The sequence below is a fragment of the Chelmon rostratus genome, chromosome 5 (genome assembly GCF_017976325.1).
Source record: "Chelmon rostratus isolate fCheRos1 chromosome 5, fCheRos1.pri, whole genome shotgun sequence".
Lineage (NCBI taxonomy): Eukaryota > Metazoa > Chordata > Actinopteri > Chaetodontiformes > Chaetodontidae > Chelmon > Chelmon rostratus.
In genome coordinates this window covers 11,065,840-11,089,136 of record NC_055662.1, presented here as the reverse complement: position 1 = coordinate 11,089,136, position 23,297 = coordinate 11,065,840, and the positions used below count along the sequence as shown (strand labels likewise).

At 42.2% G+C, this 23,297-nt stretch overlaps 2 protein-coding genes across 10 annotated transcripts in view; both read right to left on the bottom strand.

Moving 5' to 3' along the window:
* camk2b1 (calcium/calmodulin-dependent protein kinase (CaM kinase) II beta 1) overlaps window positions 1-4,127 on the bottom strand; it is a 79,407-nt gene extending 75,280 nt beyond the window's left edge. For all 9 annotated transcript variants that reach the window (XM_041936683.1, XM_041936678.1, XM_041936681.1 and 6 more), the window contains exon 1: window positions 3,876-4,127. In XM_041936683.1, the coding sequence (XP_041792617.1) occupies window positions 3,876-3,937 (62 nt within the window). In that variant the 5' untranslated portion in view covers window positions 3,938-4,127. The remainder of the gene's footprint in view (window positions 1-3,875) is intronic.
* A 3,799-nt stretch (window positions 4,128-7,926) lies between these two features.
* On the bottom strand, window positions 7,927-19,457 carry si:dkey-13n15.2 (protein transport protein Sec24C). The gene is made up of 20 exons (XM_041937852.1): window positions 18,773-19,457; window positions 18,464-18,522; window positions 17,796-17,849; window positions 17,379-17,490; window positions 16,706-16,833; window positions 16,481-16,616; window positions 15,459-15,568; window positions 14,741-14,853; window positions 14,406-14,597; window positions 13,974-14,070; window positions 13,452-13,556; window positions 12,994-13,161; window positions 12,345-12,441; window positions 12,113-12,261; window positions 11,734-11,872; window positions 11,116-11,237; window positions 10,601-10,780; window positions 10,206-10,403; window positions 8,920-9,009; window positions 7,927-8,073 (listed from the first exon to the last, which is right to left on the bottom strand). Exons 1-20 carry the CDS (start codon window positions 19,455-19,457, stop codon window positions 7,933-7,935), a joined length of 3,075 nt encoding a protein of 1,024 aa, XP_041793786.1. The 3' UTR covers window positions 7,927-7,932.
* Between the last annotated feature and the right edge of the window lie 3,840 nt (window positions 19,458-23,297).

Genomic DNA, 23,297 nt, shown 5'->3' with positions numbered 1-23,297 from the left:
CCTATGGCACAAACAAAAAAAAATCAAAAAGGCTCATTACTACACAAATCATACATACTGAACACTGTTTCTAAAGCATGTTGCAGTGTTTGATTTGCAATTAAATGGGATAAACATACTAAAGCAAAGGCCCCATGCCTAAATGTCACAAGCCCTGCTAAGAAATTGACACCGTTAGAGAGTGAGCGAGCAACAATTGGCCCTCCTCAGATGTTGGATTAGTATTACAAAGTTACAGAGAGCGATATCATGAGGATGCTGTGACATTCACACCTGCGCTCTTCCCTCCGAGCTTTATGCAACCAGGTGAATAAGAAGATTGGTCTGTGAAAGATATTTTGCAGTGTGGGGCGTACAGATTAGTCTTTCTGACATAAAAAGAGCTTCAAAGACTGTACTGTGCAGAGGCTAAGATTCATCTGAGCACAGCGCACATTCGATCAGCTGCATTCTTCACAATGTCTTTTTTAATCAAGAGCCGGAGCCATCACAGCCTCACAGGGGTTGGGATATATTCCAGTCAGACAAGCAAAGCCTTCCCTGTTACCAATATTTATTACTTTTTGGTTAAAATGAGGATGGATGCGATATTCTAAATCAGTCTGATCTCAGTGTCTACTATGGCTATCAGTTTTGCAGTTGACCACTGCCCAATCTATTGTACTGGCCGTTTTTCATTTCTCTGGATAAAGGAAAACTCCACCAAAAAACATATGTTTTGAGGATCAAACACTCATCTATTGTAATGTAGTGTGCTTGAAAGGTGGCTTTGAAAATGCTGTAGCTAGCACTTCAATGAGGACAGCAGCTGGAGCCGCAATTCACTGCAGTACAGCCAATTTAAATGGTGACCCAGTTTCATGACAAAAAGAAATTCCATAGAAGTTTCTCAATTAATTACAGTCTATCGTCACGTTCAGTATTTTCACCAAAATGTGCCAATATAATGCTAAATACACAGCTTTGGTCTGTTGCTAAGGCAGTTAGCTGTTTGTTGTTTATAACCAATGTAAGAAAACATGGTTGATTACAACATAGTTAACCTTTGCCAAGCTCACTACAGTTGTTGTCTTCCATCACCAAGTCAATGAAGAGCCACTATTTAAGCCAACAGGGGGTGAGTGTTAATACTAAAAAATCTAGGCTTTTGGTGGAGTATTCGTTCTATAAATCCTTCAATATAACTTAATTTCTGCATTTAAAATCCATTCATGTTTGTTGATTAGCTACAGTCATGCAAGTTACATGGTCTTCTGAAGAGATGAGATGTCAGGTGAGCTGCCATTAAGATTTGCTAACACCTAAAAATATACCTTAAACGGTGATATATCTTTCAAAAGAGGCTTTTTAACCTCGCAAATTATAAAATTCTAGGCGAACTTTAACCAGACAATAAGTCAGGCAAAAAAATGCTTGCTTTTTCTCAAAGGATTATTGAAAGGCATTCTGGGAAACACAGCAAACCACTGAGTGAAGCAGGAGTAGACAAGGCAGGGTGACGATAAATGCGTACAAAGATAAAACAAACAAAAGAAAGTCTGATGCTTCATTGTGCAGTAAATATCGTGCCATTGTTGTCACTGTGTGTGTTGAACAGTGTTGTGCAAGTTACTGAAAATGATGACTGCGTTACAGTTAATTATTGCTTTGGTTAAAAGTATTAGCATTACTTTACCGGTTACTGCATAAAGTAATTAGTTACTCGTAACTTTTGCATTAATTTTAAATGTCTGCTTAAATTTTCTTATTAATGCACATATAGCTTTATCATTTTTGATAAAGCTATATGTGCATCAACTTGAACTTGGTTGGTGTTCAGGCAAAAGCCCCTTCACCACAGTGTAGTTAAAAATTCAAGCCTCAGATGACATGCTCATAGCTCTTAAGGAAAACACAAGTCGCAAAAGATATTCCATACAAGACCTTTATCATCGCTATTCACTGATTCACAATCAGGGTCACATATATTAGTTTTTATGAGGCACTGCTAGCAAAGTGCTTGGCTTGTCAATGTAAAACTTACTTTAGGATTCATATATACATCGTAATAAGCAATAAAACATTCAACAAAGAAACACATAATCAAGGGTTATATGTTCTAAGTTCCTGTAGGTAAGCTACTGCCTTTCCCAAAATTTCTCAAAATGACATCAGAATCCAGCCTTTACTCCACATAATCCACTAATAAATATGACACATACTGTACACTGTACTCTGCTGGCTAAACGGCACGGGGCCAATCAAGCTGTCAGTAAATAACAAGTGATATGCATGATAATCAAACAACACCAGCGAGATGCATGCTGCTCTACAGCAGCAATGTAAACAACGAACGTCTGATGAGGAGTGATTTCTCTATTGTTCCCCTTACCCGTCCACTCTATCCCAATGATAGGATAACTACAATGCTGCAATACAGACACTTGCACGGCATCTCCAGTTCTCAGAAGTGACTTTGGTGACCTTATTGACCTTTACTTTAATTTTTATCTATTATGAATTCACTATAATTATCCTATATGTTGTGGGGGGGGGGGGCTCAAACATCACTTTTAAGTGGCATTACTGAACTCGTTTTGTCTATTTTTCCTCTCTTATGGTACTAGTATAGTACAGTTAAGAGTGATTTGGTTAAAGATGTTAGTTTATTATGAATGAGAAGAGACTGAGTGAGTTTATGACATTCAAACTACAAACTGCCATCACAACAGCAGAATTATCAGTGGTATAATTAAAGACGTTTGATGACAATAGTAACATTTAAATGATAATGAGATAATTTAAATGAATAGCGATAATAATAATTTAAAAAAAAAAGAAAATTGGGATCTGTGGGGCCCTTAAAATCACAACATATAGTTCTTGGCTAGGAAAAATTGTGTCCGTTCATTAGAAGCACTCAAGCAGGGAAAAGCCTTCATGTACAGTTAATATAGCTTCATGAGCAGACAGGGATGGGTGTTGTTTTGTCTGGTGCTACTGCACAATGTCTTATCTGGTGTTATCTGCCACCACAATGCTGCAAGAGAGTCTAATAAGGCAAAGAGAGTTGTTCCCCCTTCACACAATGTGCAAAAAAAAAAAAAAAAAAAAAAAACAACCTGTAAACTAATTGTATTTACACAAAACATGCATTAATTCAGAACTTTGAATGGAAGCCATACGGAGAAAAGCACAGGTCAAATGATAATAAGACAAGACAACAAGATTTAAATGGATTTAAATGGTCTGTACAATGTAATGTAAAGACCACAGGAATGCACTTGTTTGTACAGATCTTCGTTTCGTAGCTTTGCAGATGACATTAATTAATTCTTCAAGAGGATATCTGGTCATACCGCTCAGAAACTGTCACGTGCGCAGCCGCGAAATACTTCATTATCATGCACGTTCACTATGTTCGCCACAGCTGAGGATCTATGAATCCTCGCGCTCTACAAAAGGACACACAACTTTTTATCAACCTAAATTGTCTTCTGTCCGTCTGTGGTTCAAATGGCTGCACCACACGACATCTCTGACACCCCACTGTCAGTCAGTGCTGTTGCATCTGTCAGTTTTTGTGAGGATCTCGAAACATACATGACAAAGTATTCCGAGAGGAGCAGAGAGAGAGAGACTCGGACGTACAGAGAGAGAGAAAGCAGCGTATTTTGAGAGCTGCCGTCCCGAAAAAGCACGCGCGCCACTCTCTCTCTCTCTCTCTCTCTCACACACACACACACACACAGCACGGCTGCTGGCCTGCAGAGTCGTTCAGCTCTGCTCTGCACTGGCTGGGAACCAGGTTTCCTACCGTTCATCCACATTTCACTTTACACCAACAAGCCCAACACAAGAAGCAAGCCAAACACATGAGAACCACTAGTACTCACTTCCCCAGCTCCTCGTACAGCTGATATTCGTCCGTGAATCGCGTACAGGTTGTCGTGGCCATGTCGCTCCCGTCTTTCGCTTCTTCTACTTTGACAGCTCCGTGAGGGGGAAAAAAGCGATTATTTTTGTGCTAAAATTTGCGCTTGAAATACGGGTCCGCCCTGCAGGCTAGACGGCCGTTGGAGCGGTGAGATGCCTTGTCGGAGGCGCCGAGTGTGGGAGGGTTTGATATGGACGAAGCGACCAGGGTGGGTGTCCTCTCTCTCTGCCTCTCTCCACTATCTGACAGCTACCGCGCTCAGCCGACCCACAGCCCAGCTACCTGCCCACAGTGAAGGGACTTCCTGCCACGGTTTCCACAATAAAACAAACCTTCGATATTAAAGCGTGTCATTTTATAAATTCTTGCCATGGATGGAATTGATTCTGGTGATAAATTAACTGAAGTGGAGACCCTAAAGCTCCAAAGGGGATCTTTATTTTTATCTTGTACACACTATGATTTTGCCAATAGTTTTATGGTTATCGTGGTCAGGGGTCTTACTGTCAACGAAGTTTTGCTTTAGCCTAACCACTGCTGCCTCTTGTAAGTTAACTAACTGGCAGATCCAACGGAAAAACGCAATCTTCCATTTAGCTAGCAAGCTAGCTACTTCTTTAAAGCCCCTTGCCATGTTCGTTAATACAGACACTCATTCAGTTAATTTGTTGACCGTGACATGGTAAATATCTGCTATATTTGGTTAACCTCGAATAACTATACCTCTTAGTGTAATGGGGAGTAGATGGGAGAAATTCGGATAGACTACAGCAGGACACTTGTTCGATCGAAAGCTAAGGGGGTTGATCAGTTAAAGCTAAAAAACCTAAACGAGGCTGCATTTAACAAATTTACGTTTACACATTTGTTAATTTTCATCAATAAAATAAACAATCCTTCTAAGGGAGAAGTTTAAGCAACGAAAGTGAGAAAACACTAAAACAATATTTTTTTAACAGACTAGCATGTTCATTCTATTTTTTTAATCTATTTATATTTATTCTAATCACTGACTGGAGGTCATCATTTATCTGCTTTTTCCAACCGGGAGCATGTGCGAATTGTAACTATTTATGTCTCGCTTTATTTTGAAGGAAAAAATCCTAAATTTTCCGGTCTTGTGCTGAGAAGTGTGGCTACCTTGACAGTCCGCTTGCTTCGGTTGCAGCTTCACTTGCAGGCGGCGGTGGATGGGTGACTCTCTGCCGCCCTCTGGTGGACAAAGCGCACACCGGCAAAGCGCGGCAACGTAATCGAACACACCTCCCGCCTGCACGGTGCGTATTTCCAAATAGGGGCAAATATGAGAGAGCTGGTTCGTGGCTTCAGAACGTGCCGCCATGTGTGTTGTATAGACATGTGTTTATCTGGATTCAAGCTGGACGATGTGGCACGTTTCACGGTTTAATCCATAAAGCATTACTGAAAGACTTATATTAACCTTGAAATTCATTTTAGAAAGACATCATTCAGACATCACATCAACAGATTAGGTGTGTTAGGCTATGGAGAGAGCTCTGCAGGATAAAACAGTAAAAGGTCATTCTAAAGACTCAGGACGCACACAGACATATACAGCAATATAGCAGTATAATAGAAATGCTGCAGTTATCAGTTACACAGCATTTGGTTTTCATTGTATATTAAAAGAAGTTGCATTTTGTGCATTGCAAAATTTCATGTAGAAGGTACACAGCGCAAAATTGACCTCACAGCCTTGAGTGATCTCTTGTCATTGAGTTGATCTCTTTAATTCATATTTGCATGTTCTTCGAGACATGGACAAAAGACAGAAAGAAAAAGAAAATATGTTTCTCTTTGCTTTAAGCTGAAGTGTCGAACCTGGAGTGCTCGCAGTTTAACTTCTGCTCTAACAGCCCACATCCTCTGAGTCAGTGTGATCCCACCAGAATATCACTGGGCAGCATCCAATCCATGCTTGAGGATACAAATTAAGTAAAGCAGGCCGGCCTATATGGGGCCAATAACAAGTACACAGACTAACAACGGCGAATCATTTGAGTGTTCTGAGTTGGTCTTTTTCTTCACAGTGGCTGTGATGAAGCTGTGATGAAGTGCTGGAGACAGGACAGTTGGTGACTATTGAGGCCTCACAGGCAGCTACAGAAACCAATCATGCTGATGCTCATTTCTGCACAGATGCTTACTGTGATGAATACTGCGATTTTGGAAGGAAGGTGACTGAATGCAAAACCGGAATGCTGTGTGATCAGGGTTTGGAGGCGATGAGGAAAAATGAGACAGAGGATTAAAATGATCCTTAACACAATTAATTTCTTGCTAGAAATGGTTGGTAGAAGTGTGGCTCTATGAATGGCAATGCTGGTCTGTCGGTCAGTCCATCACTTTGGTCCAGACTGAACAGACATTCATGGTACCCACAGGATGAGCCCTCGTGACTTTGGTGCCTGCACTGAGCACTGGCCTGAGGATCAGTATCAGGGGCAGATCCGGGCATATTTTAATGGATGTCTGCTAAAATAAAGGCAATCAAAATTTGATCCTCTCTCTACTGGACTCAGCCTGCTCCGTGTTGCAGTGCTGCTGTCCTTAATGACAGCCAGGCTCTACGCTCCATGCAGGTCTCTCCATATGAGAGTGAAAATGAAGCGTAAGAAATGATGTGATGGCACCGGCAATTGACAATGATGTCTCATCAGGGTCATAATACAGATTTGCTAAACTCCGGTGCTAACAAAGCTATCATCTCTCTTTTCTTATAAGCAAAGAGCAGCATACAAAATGTTCAGCTGGTGGCTTCTCATTTTACCCGGCGTCAACCTTTCCTTTCACCACTTCAAATGAAAATTAACTGGTGAAAGAAACAATTAAAATTCTAATTTAAGCTTGTCAGCTTTATAGTTTTGAATCAGGACCTTCAGATTTTGGATCAAGTAGCTTGTGAAAAACAAGGTGTCAGATTAAGTAGCTGCAGCTGTAATTCCAGTGGGTCAGATACATATTTAATCAACGTTTAGGTGAATATGCTCAAGTGTTGGATTGGACTTTAACACTGGGTATTGGACAGAGACCCAGTATAAAAGGACTCAGATCGGGGCCAAAAACACGTGAACATTTCCAGTACTTTGTGCTTAGTGCTAACATGCTATATTAGCATTTAGCTCGAAGCACCACTGCATCTAAATGCAACCTCCAAACAATATTGATGTAGACTCTTTGACTTAATTTTAGAGGGTTTGGCCAATCAAATCCAAGTGGTATCAGAATATGAGTGAAATGAATGAATGAACTACCCCACACCCTCCATCTCTGTGTTTCCCACCTTTGCAGCAACAATAATTACTGCCAATTAATTTGATTAGCAACATGGACTCATTAGACGGTTGCCCTTTTGGATTTTTGAGTCACAGATTCATCTGACGTTGCACAATAATGTGAAAATACCAACTTTACTGCTACCATATGACCATCAATTAGAGAACAGCTCCAGTGATGTTCACCTAACACTGAAACGTCTTCTCTCCTGGGCTGAACACTGGAAGAAACTTCAATCAAGGTTCAATTAAAGCCTTTATTTATTTATAGGAGACTATGCACACACAGAACACACTGTGGGAACACACACACACGCACACGCACACACACACACTGAGACACACATACACACAGATCTCACTCAGGGATTAGAGACCGGCCGTGACACAGGAATAAATTAACATCGTAAACACATTTTCAGAACTGCACAGATCACATTCAACACAGCACACATCACACATATCACAGTCATTACATGAATAAAACTTTGTATCTCTTAAATGTCCCCATGCACTGCCTGACCGCAGGCCTTTAATATGTCCACATTATAATAATGTTGAGTAATACTTCTGTTCCTATACCTCTGAATTTTTGAGGCAAATGTGTCTTTTGTAGAAGTTAATGCACCTAGAGAGGTCAGAGGTTGTGTGTGTGTGTGTGTGTGTGTGTGTGTGTGTGTGTGTGTGTGTGTGTGTGTGTATGTGTGTGTGTGTGTGAAGTCACTGCAGAAGCCGGACAGAGTTGACGTGGAGATGGTAGAGGAAGTCAGCATAGGACGCTCCTCCGTTGGGACTCTTGTCCTCCACCAGGTGGCGCTGCAGGGCTTCCTCACAGGCGTCGCCCTGCTTCACCACCCACAGCTGAGACAGAAAGCAGACACACAGTCTTACCAGTGGCTACAAGTGGTGGCATCATCAGTCGGACCCCGCTGCGATGCATTTACCCAGGTATAACTGGTGTGGATATGGCGGACGGTACACAAGGAGGCTACACCTTTAACACCGTCTGGGATCTTAACTAAAGTCCTGCTTCTCTAATTGCAGAGGGGGAATAATATCATGAATCTGTGGTTATATGCGGTGAATATGGTGCAGGGAAACATCAAAATCCTCTGAGTACACCTGGTCCACAGCAGAACAATATGAACAATGGAAAACACTATTAGATTAAACACTGGGGGAAAATTTAAGCGCTCACCTTCTCTCTGTAATTACTTTTCAGACTCATAGGTCCATATGGGTCTAACAACAACTAACTATCCTTCTTCTTCTTATTATTAATATTTAAATACTTCAACAATTATTACAGCTTTCAGGATTTTCTGAAATGAAATGGTGTTATGATGACAACATGTTTGATCCTCTGAAACAGCCTGAAATATTTCAGTCGATAAATTTGTTCCCTTAAATATCTGAGAAAGTAAAATGACTAAAAAGTTCTGCTCTAATGACTATAATGAATAATCCACACTAACTAATTATAGGTTGCTACGGCAAGATTAGAGCATTTTTGCCTGTAAATCTGACGTGACATGAACGCAGCTTAAGGAGGAGCAGCAGGTTGGCAACAGAGGAGATGTTAATTGACCTCACATACTGAAATTGCAGATTAATTTAAGGGCACAGGTGTTGGCCGACTCATGAGACTGTTGTTGAAATATAAAGTCTTGGCCTTCAGCTACAGCAGGATAGCCAGCAGCAGCTCACCTTGCGGGCACAGGGCGCCTCGGAGTGCAGTGTGCTGATGAAGGATCGAACGCTGATGGACAGAGGGTTTTCAAGCACTGGCAGCTTGGTCTGAAGGAACACGATCAGTAAAAAGGAACAAACATCAGAACTGGACAGTAACCAGGCTGCCCTTTGGCTTCAATCAGTGTCATATAATGGCAGAGTTCAGTAGTGACAGGCACCGTCAGCCTTCCTCATAACAAACTAGTTCTTATAGTTCATCATCCTCTGACCCGTTCCCAACTCCCTCATTTCCTCTAGTCAATAACATCCTCTTAACATTACTCCACACTTTCTAAAATACTGGGTATTAATGATGGATTGGCCCTGACGTCATCCGAATCCACATGTACACATAAATCATCCACCCTCCACCCTCCCGGGTCAATTATTCTCTCAGATATAGAGACCGGCAATGACCGAATGGACATTTCACTGCACCTCTAGTGGTCCTTGTTGGGTTTATTGCTTTTTAGGTTATGTTGAGCAGCACAAGCTCTCCAGATGATTTCTTCATTGTGTGTTGTATTGACGGATGAGTGTTATCTGTAATGAATTACTTTAAGGAGCAGACAGGCTGCTTTCGCTGTGGAAAATATCGTGGCACATTTAGGCAGCAAGATTAAATCCTGCAGTTATAAACTTAACAGGACAGAGAAAAACTCCCCAGAGGGTGCAAAATTTAACTTTTAGCTTGTGAATTAATTTTTTCTTACAGCTCTGAAAGAGCTCAGGATTTATCAGGGGTACAAGCTAGTTTCCCCTTTTGTGACTTTTGGGATGTGTTGCAAAACACAGAACACTTATTAACATCAGGTCCTGACCGATCCTGTCACACGGTGGAAGATTTAAATAATCAATGAAGTTAATCTGTTGTGCCTCGCGTGTAAAAGCACACAGTGTCTCTTTTAATGAGGAGACGCAGGTATTTCATAAATCCAACTCATTAATGACATATTATTTCACCCACAACCCATCGACTATTAATCAGAATGTTAGCTTTCATGACCCGATGATGATCTGCAGATTTTAACTGCGATCTGCGCATCACTACTGTGTATAGCTGACTGTTAACAGTTTTATGGGCTTTCCATTCTTGCCACTGGGATGTGAGATGGGATGTTTGTTAATTTGCACACCATTTTAGAAGAACGGTTTTAGAGCATTTTTTGTTTGATTAAGTCAGTTTAACTGGGAACTGTGTAGTAGCACTACCACATTAGCCGCTGCAGGCTGTATGTACGTCCATCACTGTGATCTCTTACCTCTCCAGAGGGCAGGGAGGAGAAGCAGCTGGTGTTGAAGAGCTCGACCAGGGTGCATGCCGGGACTTGGGCGCCAACCCAGAGCAGCAGGGTGAGGGGTGCATGAACCAAATACAGACCTCTGGACTCCAGGCTGGCAGCACAGCAGCGCAGTGCCTCCTCTGGGTTTGGAGAGATGGAGCTGTCCACTGACAGCGGCTGCAGGTTACAAATGAGTGAGGATTTACTGATGTTTGCCAAAGCTTCAAAGGCCAAAACACAGGTGATGCAAAGGCAACGATAGTGACATAAAAATAACAGCATAAAAATCAGCAGCGTGGCCTGTGCTGCCCGCCTGTTACTGAAAATTGCTTTTCATATGGAAGGAAAGAGTACCATGTGTTGATGGTACTGACCAGAGGCAGCAGCAGAGGGTAGAAGTGTGTGGAGGTGCTGCAGGTGTCCAAGCTGAGCACCTGGCAGCGCTGCTGCAGCCGCTGGTGGACGGAGCTCCTCAGGCCAGGCAGCAGCACCTCGCTCTTCCTCAGACTGTTGATGTAAACAGGAAGAGCTCGCAGGTACTGAGGGAGGACCAGCTGGAGGACGCACACACACAGAGCGTCCAGTACATATGGTCAAAAAAGCAGTGAATAGGACGATAGAGAGGGACATAACAAGAGAAAGAAGACTCCTCAAGGTAGACTTCGATTGTAAAGCCAAAACAACAGAGGTGTAAAAAAGCATTAATAAAGGACTAAAGTAAAGACTAAAATTAGTCATTCTGATTTTTCTCTGCAATAACTGAAACAGCATTTACTCTTTTTAGATATTTACAGAGCATCATTGCATTTTCAAAAACATGAGTAAAACAAAAACCTCTGTAAGTACTTACAACTGATAACTGAGTGTATTAAATGTTTCCAAAGCTCACCTGTCCAGCAGACACCGAAGCAGAGCAACAGTGTTTGCGGTAGGATGCCAACGCTCCTGTTAGCTCTGTCTGCAGTTCCTCCCTCAGCTCCTGTAGAGGGCGCTCCAACACTGCACAGTAAACTACAAAGAAACACCAAAACAAAAACTTATGTGACGCTTTATAATTAAGATTTTTATAACTTAAAACAGCTCACGCACCTCATTTATTTACGTATTTCATCATAAATCCATATATATTAATTTGACTTGACAAACTAATGTTTAATAGTGCTCACTTCAGCAATGTTCCACCTCAGTGTTGTAATTTTGACACTCTGCAAACTTGTGCGCTTATACTATCATATATAATTTTACTGTATTTTACTGTATGAGATAATAATCTCTAATAATACTACACAGATTGCAGTACAGATTACTGTACTGTCTACATTCTCATGCGATCTATTCAGTTCCAAGCCTTCATGCTATTTTACCCAGACTGGACAAAAAATATGCATGCACATATTATGCACAAGTGATGATTATAAACAGAACTGATGCTGATGTTATTAAGCACTGCATTTTATTTACAGTACAACATCCAAATAATGCGCTAATCTACGGTTCAATATCTTACATTTTTTGCAGTAGAAGGTGAGTAGTGTTTGGGCCTGGTACTGCCGGAAAGCGTCCTGCAGGTGACGAGAGCATCGTAGGGTCAGAGTGTGAACCCTGGTCCTCCTGTCTCCTGTCTGGGTGCTGTAAGACAATACAACCTGCCAAACAGGAGGGGAGAGAGGAGGATTAGGGTTAAAAAAGACAGGGGAATGAGTACTCTACACACAGAGTATCCCGTCCACACTAAGTTACTCTTTTATTAGGACACTAAAATTATGTATAAAATGTATTTAAAATGGGGTTACAATTCAATGAAATATCTAAGGACTTAGATGACAGAAAACAACAAAAGGAACAGATCTGTAATTTCTGATCGATGATCAGGAACACAAATCCACCTGAATGGCGACACCTCTCGTCTCATCCAGAGTTCTGGTGTGTGCCAGCTCCACAGCCAGTGTTGTAAGCCAATCCAGAGTCGCCATGGTGACCTGGCCGGGGCTAGGCCCAGGGATAAAAAGTCCATAACAGCCGGACACACGCAAATCTGGTGAGAAAGGTACAAATAGTGAAGTATTTTTAATACAACGATGCCTCCATAATCTCACACAGACAAAAACAATCTCTCACCTTTGCTGACAAAAATCCTGAGCTCAGCCTTGTAACCTGTGTCCGTCTCCACAATCCTCTTTAGATCAATGCTGAAACGCTCTCGGTCCAATTCCCCCTGTAACGGAAATGAAGAAAATATTTGTATACAATGGGACCTCCAACTCTCAGTATGTTCGAGTCATCAGTTCACCAAAATACAACTAAAAACACTAGTTCCATGTTGCTCTATCGGCGCTTTAAACTGCTGATTTAAGATGAATATTTAGCTAGAATTTGGAAAAGGTGCAACATAAAATGATGGAAAAATCAGCAACAATTTAATAACCGGATTAGTTTCAGTCCTTCAGGCAGTGAGTGGAAGGTAAATCTTTGCATTTATGAGCTCTAACTAGCTGCCAGTTGTGTATTTTTGCTTAAAAAAACAGCAAAAAACAGCACTTTTTACTTACTCTTGTGCTAAGCCAAGCTAACTGACTGCTAACCTTAAATTCAACCATGAGAAATGGAAGTGGTAGTAATCGTTTAAATTTGCCAAAAATTCAAACTATTCACTACCTTTAACAAAAAAGCCACAACAGCTAATCAACTATTAAAATTAGATTGTGTATTTATGCAGTTAATTTCACACAATTTCCAGTGCTAACAACAGGAGGAGCAGTTGATCTACCTGTAGGTGGCTGTAGGTGTGCAGAGCTCCACCTGTTAGATATGGAATGTGCCCCGGCCAAGCTCCGCCCACATCTTGCTGGGAGAGAACAAACAGGTGAACGCCGCAGCCCTGACTGACGCACTCCTTGGCCAATGAGATGGCTAGCTCTGAGGGCTGAAAGATGGACTGGTAAAGACAAAAGAGGAGGGAATTAATGCACTCACGAAACTCTTGTACTCAGTGTTGCTTTATCCTCCCATATGTGTAGGAAGGTCAGCTACAGAGCAGCACCCACTGGAATTTGTGAGAGTTCAGCCTTAAGAGCACTTCAGCACAGTGACACTTACAAACTCTGGCAGAAAGATGACCTCATAGCTGTGTAAGATATGCTGCCAAGATGACCCTTGCCTATTTTCTGGAGACTGACAGATGCGCGAGTATATGTGGTCCAGAACATGTGTGTGAGTGTTATGTACCTTTGGTTTGCTGGGGCTGAAGAAACCTGAGGATGAGTTTGTGTTTCCCATTTCTATCAGAGGGGCAGTATGGAAGATCAGCAGCGTGCCAGGACAACTCAGGGCCTCAAGACAAACACAACAGAGTTCTTAAATCATATCAACAGTCTTCGGCATTTTCCTTTTTCTGCCTTGGTGTGAAAACAAAAAAAATATAGATGATCAGAAACTTGTGCTTCAAGAACATGTGATTATAGAGAATGCTTGATACGGTAATTATATATTGGATTTAGTACTCATTATGTTTTGCAGTAGCTAAGAGGCAAATCTGACAGAAACCACATTTACATAACAATTACATGTAAACTGTCACTGACCAATAGCCAAGTCGTTAAGAGAGGATGCAGTTAAAGTGGTTAAGTTACATCTCTTCCACTAATCAAAATCTGGATTATCCGTCCCTGTGCAGCCACAACAAACAGAGGAGAAACCTTCAATAAACCCTCAATAAAAACATCGAAAATCTGTGCAGTGATGACTGACCTGCAGTACAGCTAGCCCTGCTTTGACAGGCAGCTCCACGGGAACTCCACTAGAGTCATCACACTCGGCACTAAACTGAGGAATAAGCTGCAACACACTACACACGCAGAGACAGCAGACAGAAAATGATCACTTCATGTCAAAGAATGCCAAAGTGCTGAAATTCTTTTCAGCAAAGTAGCACAAAACAGTAACTCTGTCACTTGTATTTGCAGGAAGTATTTGAGACAAAATCTCCGAGAGGTAACCACATTAAACATCTCTGTTATATCTGTGCCAGTTGTTACCCAACATTTGGACTAAGGAGTATAAGCAGAAGAACGTTCCTAGCTACATAAAAGCAGCCCATGAGTTTCTCCTTACCTTTAGTAGACGAAAGCAGTCTCAAAATCTAACATTTCAACATCAACAAAACGGCAGTCAATACGTTACCTGTCGATACCGTTTATACAGTCGTTCAGGGGTACCAGAAGCCCCTCCCTCAAAGGAAGCTGCAGTTCTTCTGTCTCTGTGATGACCAGCATGTGTGGGCGGGACAGGGCGGGGCTGAGGTCGTACAGGTGGATCCGACTGTCATACGTCAACACGCCAACACGGACGTCCGACAGGCCATCGCCATTCTCCCTACATGAATAAGGTGAATCAGGAGAAAGATTGCTGGTGGGGAACTACATCACCGCCCATTTTCCAAACCTGCACAGGCAAACTACCGAGCAGGCAGTGGAATAGTGTGTGTGTATATAGAGTTACGTAGGAGCATGCTTTACCTCTTTAGAGAGGTAAGCAGAGTGTGTATCTGTTGTGTTGCAAACTCCAAATGTCCTCCTCTCAGCGCTGAGGCGGACACATCTATGGCGAGGAGCAGTGCAGCAGGTTCACCCTGGATAAGTACAACAGTTTACACTCTCACACAAACACAGCAACTTTCCTCACATAATTCAGACGGTTTTAAAAGTCTCTGAAGGGCACCACTAACGTTTACTCTGGAAGCTGAGATTTTAATTTTTCCACTGTTATTCCCCAGTCATATGTTATTTGACATGATATTATGGCTGCAACCGTAATCTATTGATTATTTTTTCAATTACTGTACTAATATATATATATTTTGTAGAATTTTTATCCACAACTGTCAGACAAGAGCAAAAATGCCCATCATCAGCTTGGTGACATCATCAATCTTTTGAGAGGTTTCAATCAGCACATGTTTGTATTTCTGCTTGATAAATCGCCTATCATAATAAATTAGTTGGATGATATCAGGTTACAGAAATCCTCACAAATGTCACATTTAAAACTTATCAAATGAGACTCTAATGAAACCTAATGTACAGCACTTCCTATGTTGGGCGCTTTTAGCATTACTGTCTCACACATTCAGACCGCTGCTTCCCATTAAACACGCGTATACACACTGTGACATATTCAAGAGCAGGTTGTGACAGCATGTAAACAAATCCAACAATTGTAGATGGTGACACTAACCTTCTGAGAGCTGAGTATCTCATACGATCCCGCGCTGAGTTCAGGCCTCTTGTCTTTATCCACCCGAACCCCCTCTAAGCCTTTGGTGGGCTGGTAGTGTTGCCACGGCACTGAGACACAATAGAGGTGTGTGCTAAGGAGGCAACAAACTCAGGAAACTACAAGACCACAGCCGAACATCAACCAACACTGGCACCAGTGTGGAAACACACTGAAAGCTTTTTCAACTCTTCTAAACATGCTGCATGAAAAGAGAGCAATCACAGAAAGATTCGTTTTTAAAGGCCCTCTCATGTCTATGTTGTTTGATACGTATTTTTTGACTTTTCAGTTTGATCTGAACCAAAATTACAGGTGCGAAACCTCTGCCAGTTCATAGTCATCGACTTAAACTGATTGATGGTTCGGTTCATTTCTAGTGTGAGAACATTTTTTGGACTTCAGACTGAGTCGTCTGAAGTTGGAAAAAGGAAAAACAAAACCACAAAACAAAATGAGCCACTGTAACATATGGAGAGATGAGCAGAGCAGATGTTTCATTGATATTTGGTCTGTCGACTTTAAAGAGTCAGCTGGAAAAATCTGACAACTTTCAATTATTTTCCAAGAGGATGAGAGAGATGAGGCCGACGTCAGACACACCCCCATCTTCAAACAAATCAACTGCAAGTATAGCAGCTCACGCAAATGATGACAACAAGACGTTGGTATGCCATGTATAGTTCTTCAGTGTGCTCGCAATGTGAAAGCAAAACTAACTGGATCAAATGTTCACAATGCAACAAAAATGCAAACCAAATCTCACCTGGAAGATTCTGCTATGATCCTTTTCAAGAAATGTTCCTATTCCTTGCTTTTTTTCATGTTTTCTGAACAATACTACTTATTGCATCTTTTTGCATAAAGTGTTATTATTATTACTGTAAATAAACTTGGTAGCAAACAGACCACACTTCCACAGCGTGTGGAAAAAACAGCCATCTTTGCTTGCAGTTATACAAACACTCAGTGTAAATTCTTACCTTCACTGAGTTTACCACAGAAGGGGCAATAAAACCTCTGACCGCAGTCCTGCCAGCCCATCGCTGGACACATGGAAGCTCCACACCAACCACAGCCCATGACACAATCTGGCTCTTTGCACACTGGCAGGGGCTTCTAGAGGCAACACACAAACACACACACACATTTATATTGGCCTTACATTAAGTATAATATACAATACACAAAATATAATAAAACCTGACCTCTCCAGCATTTTGTTTTGCCAGAGGGGTGACCAGAGCTCCCAGCGGCAGACGGCTCAGCAGGGCAGTCTGACCTTCACAGGGCACGCAGTAAGAGGTGGAGCGAATGGCGAAAGGACTGGCATTACCTACAGTTCAACAGAGAAGACGTCGGGAAAGACACAAAGGTTGGCTTATAGCCTAAAGAAACTCAATATGATGACAACAAGGGCTGGAGAAAAAACCAACAGACAAATCGACACATGAAAATATGCAATGTGCAATTTTAGAACTAAATCAGAATTGATTTACAAACAAAAAAAACATGATCTGAGAATGACACACTCAAACTGAACCGTTTCAGCACAGACAGGAGTGGTCATAATCCTTTCCTCGGTCTGGCCAAAATATTTCTGCCAATAAACTGATGACAGCATTTAGCAAACTAAACTCAAGACCTGTTTACATACACCTGATGTGAGACATCACAAGGACGTTTTCCAAGGTAGGGCTCCATTTTCTTCAATTAAAAATTCAAATCAAATACACCAACCGTTCATAAAAACATTCACTGAGCTATGAATCATATCATATGCCGTAAGTAATGCTGATGCTGCATATGCCATCTGGACCTGCAGTACTGGATAAAATACATGTCTGTGACACAGATGCAGACAGTGTTGAGTGCCTTTACCCCTGTCCTCTATGATACAGGAAGTAGTTGCCAGAGGAGGAAGATGGGAGAAAGGCTCTGAGACGAAGACCTTGTCCTTCCACTCTGCCCTGTCCTCTGCAATCACCTTCACCTTCACGAAATAAGCACAAAAGAGTCCTGGAATATAGTTCATCATATTGTCAAAGACATACAGAATATTAGGGCTTTTGTGGTACTTTAGTTAAGTACTGGACCCTTTTCTTGCCATACACGCCTCCAGCTAGTTTTCTAGTTTTCTTAAAGATGCACTGTGAAGGGCAACACATATCATGACGCCTCAGATGTGTGTCATCCTTGAGGGAAACACATGCTGGGCAGTAAATAGTCGTTCATCGTCAGAGGTGCCGCAGAATTCAGTCAAGAATAAATGCTATGAGAGCGAATGAAAGAACTTACAGCACTGGGCAGGAGCTCTGGATCCAGGCCGTAACGAGACTCTGAGTTAGGAGACTGCAGAGAGAAAAGCCGAACAACTCATTCTCAAACTTTGACATTACTTCAACACACAGACACTCCTTCTAGTGAGATTTTGTTGTTCTAGGCTGTATATTCAATATGAATACAGTATTATTGAGTCTAGAAAGACATCCTTTGATGTGGAGGGATGAAAGACAAAACTTCCCTTATGTTTTTTTTTTAACAGAGATGAAAATGCATTTTAAAACTCATTAGCTCTGATGCTAAATGTTCCCTGTCATGCACCAAATTAACAAGAATACAGAACTGAACATCATGTATCCAGGGACGTGGTCAGTAGCTGCCTTAACAGCTTAAACGTTTAAGGATGAATCTCTATAACAGCTGAAAAAAATCACCTGATTCGATTGATATTCATTTTAATCTTTATTTCAGGCAAATGCATTTGATTATGTCAAACATGGAAGCTGGGACACTGTGACAATTTGTGACATTTTATGAGACAAATCAGAAATTGATTTAAATTCCATTTCTGCCAATAGATCCCTCTAAATCTTATACACTGGCCCTTTATTTGGAAAAATAATGTGCAGATACTGTATTTAACTGTATTTAGAGTTTGAAGGCTGTTGGTATATTTTGCCCACCTGTGCCGTACTGTTCTCGTCCTGTGCAGCCACATTGGGAACAAACTCGTTTATGTTTCCTGAGGAGAAAACAGAGGGGTTAACACTGGAGGATGACGATGGAGGGAAGATCCAGACTACAGTATTACATATCGAATTCTGAAGATGGCTGTTTATGTTCACACTACAGTTTGTTACTTTCATAGAATTTCACAGACCAGTGTTGCTCAGTCTGGACTAAGGTCTTCCTGAGTAACTTTGTGAGTGTTTTCATTTAAATGCTTATCTGCAAATGGGAGGCTCTGTAAAATGCATGTCAAATAAACCGACCTTTAGAGTGCGGTGAAAGGGTCCACTGAGGCTGCAGCTGCGTAGGAGAGGTGGGCGAGGCATGACTGTGGGTGTATCCGACAGAGGACTCAACCTCTGCCCTCTCAAATGCAGGGTGAGGTGTGCGCTGTGGACTCTGGTTTACACACTGTCCAAACGAAGGAGAGTTGATGGGCAGGTGTGTTTGATGTGGTGACTGAGGTCCATTCAGTGAACCCTGGTGTGTGTATGGGGGCTGGAAAGGGGGAGATATTGCTTCATAAGGGCTGTGAGGGGAGTAAAATGGCATTTGATGTGTGTTGAAAGGCTGCGTCCCTTCATTCAGAAGAGGGAGAGAACATGGAGGTATATTCCTTTCTTGGCTTGCAGCTGGAACCGTGGATGAAACGTGAGCATCAGGAATGATTTGCTGCACATTCTGATCAGCATTATTAGCATATGGCAGACTGTGATGAGTGCTGTTTCTGGATGAAAAGGTGGCAAGGTCACTCTGGCTGCCCTGGCTGGATGTCTGCAGGTGGTCACAGCAGGGTCTCCGGTCTGAAGGCGAGTCCAGGCTAAGATGCTGAAAGCTGTGCAGAGGGTTGCAAGGGGGTCCTTGAGGTGAAGCTGGGGACCAGCCGTTCTGGCCCACCCATGGCTGACAGGGTGCCTGGCTCTGCTTGCCTGTGGGGGCATCCATCATCTTCCATAACCATCACTGATAGGTATGGTTCTCCTTGGACACGGGATCTAGCGAGGAAACACAAACATGCAGAATTAGATGGATGGATGGATGGATGGATGGATAGATGGATAGATGGATAGATAGATAGATAGATACTTTATTTATCCCAAGCTGGAAAATTGCAGTGCAGCAGCAGCATTACACACAGTGAGAAAAGTGAAAATTTGTGAAAGACTATAAAGAACAAACTACACATAATAAAAGTAGCAAACAGAAGTAATAAGAAGTAAGATTTTTTTTTTGCTGTTATTGTACAGTGTAATGGTATGTGGCAGGAAAGATTTCCTGTATCTGTCCCTTCCACAGCGGAGCTGTAGCAGCCTGTGGGAGAAGGTGCTCTGCTGTCTGTCCACTGTGTGATGGAGAGGGTGCTGATCATTGTCCATGATGGACAGCAGTTTATTCAGCGTCCTCCTCTCCACCACAGTCTCAAAAGACTCAAGTCTGAGTCCAAGTACAGAGCCAGCCTTCTTGATGATCTTATCAAGTCTGTTGGCGTCGCTGGCTCTGGAATTGACCATGAGGATGGTGATGTGATTGTTCTCTTCTCAGATAGACGGAAATCTTACTTAGAGTAGTTACTGTACACAGCTTGCAACACATAACTAGCAAAATGTAGCATTTTTGATGAGATCAACTTACCATCCTCAAAAATATCTGTCTGTCCAGCCTTTGTGCACCACAATGACCTTTGTTTCATCCCTAAAGATACTTTTAAATACTGGTCATAGTATATATCATTCTTAATAGATCCTTTGTATGCCACAGTTTTGACACCACCGACTGGAAAGTGTTGTGCAGTCCTCACTGGGAGGACATTGACAGTTTGACAACATGCATCTCGGACTTCATTAACTTTTGTATGGACAACACTGTGCCGACCAGAAAGGCACGGTGTTTCCCAAATAACAAACCCTGGGTGTCCCCTGAACTGAAAACCCTACTGAATGAGAAGAAAAGGGTTTTTAAGTCTGGGGACAGAACTGAGTTGAAGAGGGTGCAAAGGGAGCTGATAAGAGAGATCAGGAAAGGCAAGGAGAGCTATAGGAGGAAGGAGGAGCGCCTGCAGGGGAACAACCCCAGAGAGGTTTGGAGGGGCCTGAAAACGATCTCAGGCCACAGCAGGGGCCAAGAATCTGGAGATCGGGAATGGGCAAATGAGCTGAACCTGTTTTTTACCAGATTTGATTCTACCCCCGTTCCCTCCCCCATCCACCAGAGCCCAGACCAGACGGCGTTACCTCTCAGCATCCCCTCCCTTCCCCCCAGTGCATCCCTGACACCAGCAGCTCCGTCTTCACACCACTTCACCCCCCTCCAATCCGCATCACAGACTTCGAACCCAGCCCCCCTCCTCACCCAACAGGAGCCACCCCCCTGTCCCCCACCCTGCCTCTACATAACAGCTGATCAGGTGAGGAAGGAGCTCAAGAGGACGAAGATGAGGAAGGCTGCTAGCCCCCAGGCATTGGTGTGGAAGACGCTATCATCTACCAGCTCCATCGCTCTCTTTCCCACCTGGAGAGCACTGGTAGCACAGTGAGGATTGTGTTTTTTGACTTCTCCAGTGCTTTCAACACGATCCAGCCATCACTGCTGAGGGGGAAGCTGTAAGGAGCCAGAGTAGACTGTCGCCTGGCTGCATGGACCATCGACTACCTCACTAACAGACCGCAATATGTGAGGCTTTGCAAGTGTATGTCAGATGTGGCAATTTCCAGCACCAGGGCTCCACAGGGTACTGTGTTCTCTCCTTTCCTCTTCACCCTCTACACATCGGACTTCAGATACAACAGAACCAGCTGCCACCTCCAGAAGTTCTCCGATGATACAGCCATCATTGGATGTGTATCACAGTGGAACAATTTGGAATACAGGAAAGTCATCACTAACTTTGTCGACTGGTGTGGACTAAACCACCTGCACATCAATGCCGGCAAGACCAAGGAGATGGTGATTGACTTCCGCAGGAAAGCACCACAGACTACACAGGTGTGCATCCAGGGTTTTGACATTGAGATCGTGGAGGAGTACAAATACCTGGGTGTGCACCTCAACAAGAAACTGGACTGGTCCACCAGCACTGATGCCCTGTACAGGAAGGGCCAAATTCGTCTCCATCTCCTGAGAAGACTGAGGTCCTTTGGAATATGTAGGACATTACTGAAAACTTTTTATGACTCTGTGGTTGCATCTGCAGTCTTTTACGCAGTGGTCCACAGGGGGTGTCAGAAGCTCTGAGAGGGACAGAAAGAGACTTAATAAACTGGTCAGGAGATCTGGTTCTGTCCTGGACTGCCCTCTGGACACCACTGAGGATGTAGGTGAAAGGAGGATGTTAGCCAAGCTGACATCGATCATGGACAACCCCTCCCACCCCCTGTATGACACAGTGGGGACCCTCAGCAGCTCCTTCAGTAACAGACTGCTGCATCCAGTGTGTAAGAAAGAACGCTACCGCAGGTCCTTCATTCCAACAGCTGTCAGATTATTCAACTCCAGCATCATTTCACATAAGACTGTGTTGATGTTGTTTGACAAATTACACTCATATCATACATTTTGTTCAATATTACATATTTCCTTTTACATTTCGTGCAATATTACATATCATTCACTGATTTGTATATTTTATTCTTCTGTGCAATAGTAGTAGCACTATTTATTGTTATTTTTAATCTGAAGGCATCTTACATTGTTCTTTCGTTTTCCCACAGCTACTTGGGCAATACACACTTTTTACATATTTTTTAAATATACTTTTTCTACATTTTTTCTTTTATAGAGTCAAATTCCATTTTGCTTGTATAATATGTACATATATATAGTCTACTTTTTATTTTGAATTTTGTTCTTTTTTCAACTGTTCTCTACCTCTGCTGCTATTTTTCTTCCCACTACTTTCACATGCTGCTGTAATGCCCAAATTAATACAAACAAACAAACAAATAAATAAAGTTTTATCTTATTTTAATAAAGAACCTATCTGTCTAAATCATGATGATTTTACATTATATGGCTGATTGATGTTACAGGTCTATCAATGAAAAATCATAGTGTAAAAACATAAAGGCTCTATGAAGAATAATGGATACTATGACCAGTATTTTAAAGTATTTATAGATATTTGATGCTTTTATCTAAAGACAGGAAATAGGGAGATGGATAAAACCTAGGCCACTGGTACAAGCTATATCTTGTGCGTTCAAGATAAAATAAAAAGATTGAATAAATAAAAAATCACCTAACAGGACTTGAGGGGCTGAGTAAGAAGGCAATATGGCGGATGTGAAGAAGAAAAAGAAGAAGAAGAAGAAGAAGAAGAAGAAGAAGAAAACAACCACCACCACCACCACCTGGATCTGGAAGATGACACTGGAGTGGTATTGCAACTATTAATTTCATTTGTAATCTTCGGTTCAGTGTTTGAGAGAATTTATAAATGAACAACTAACTGCTGAAGAAATGTTGAGAGTTTTTATAAAAACTGCCATTGAGCATGAGGACGAGATTGACGCTCGTCAGTGCAGACTGCTGGGTATCATTTGGAATGAATTTACAGGTGACAGGTGAGTAACACTTTGTTACTTTAATAACACAAAACAGGAATTCAAAAACTATTCATAATTCAAATTGTTGAAATATACTGGTGCTAATTTGTTTACATGTCTGCATTGTTTTCTTTACTATCAAAGATGTGTCTTACTCCTTCTGTTCTCTGTCCCTCCAGGGCTCCCACAGGAGGAGGAGGTTCTGGCTGACCAGCAGCACTATAACCAGGAGAGGAACTCCAGTCTG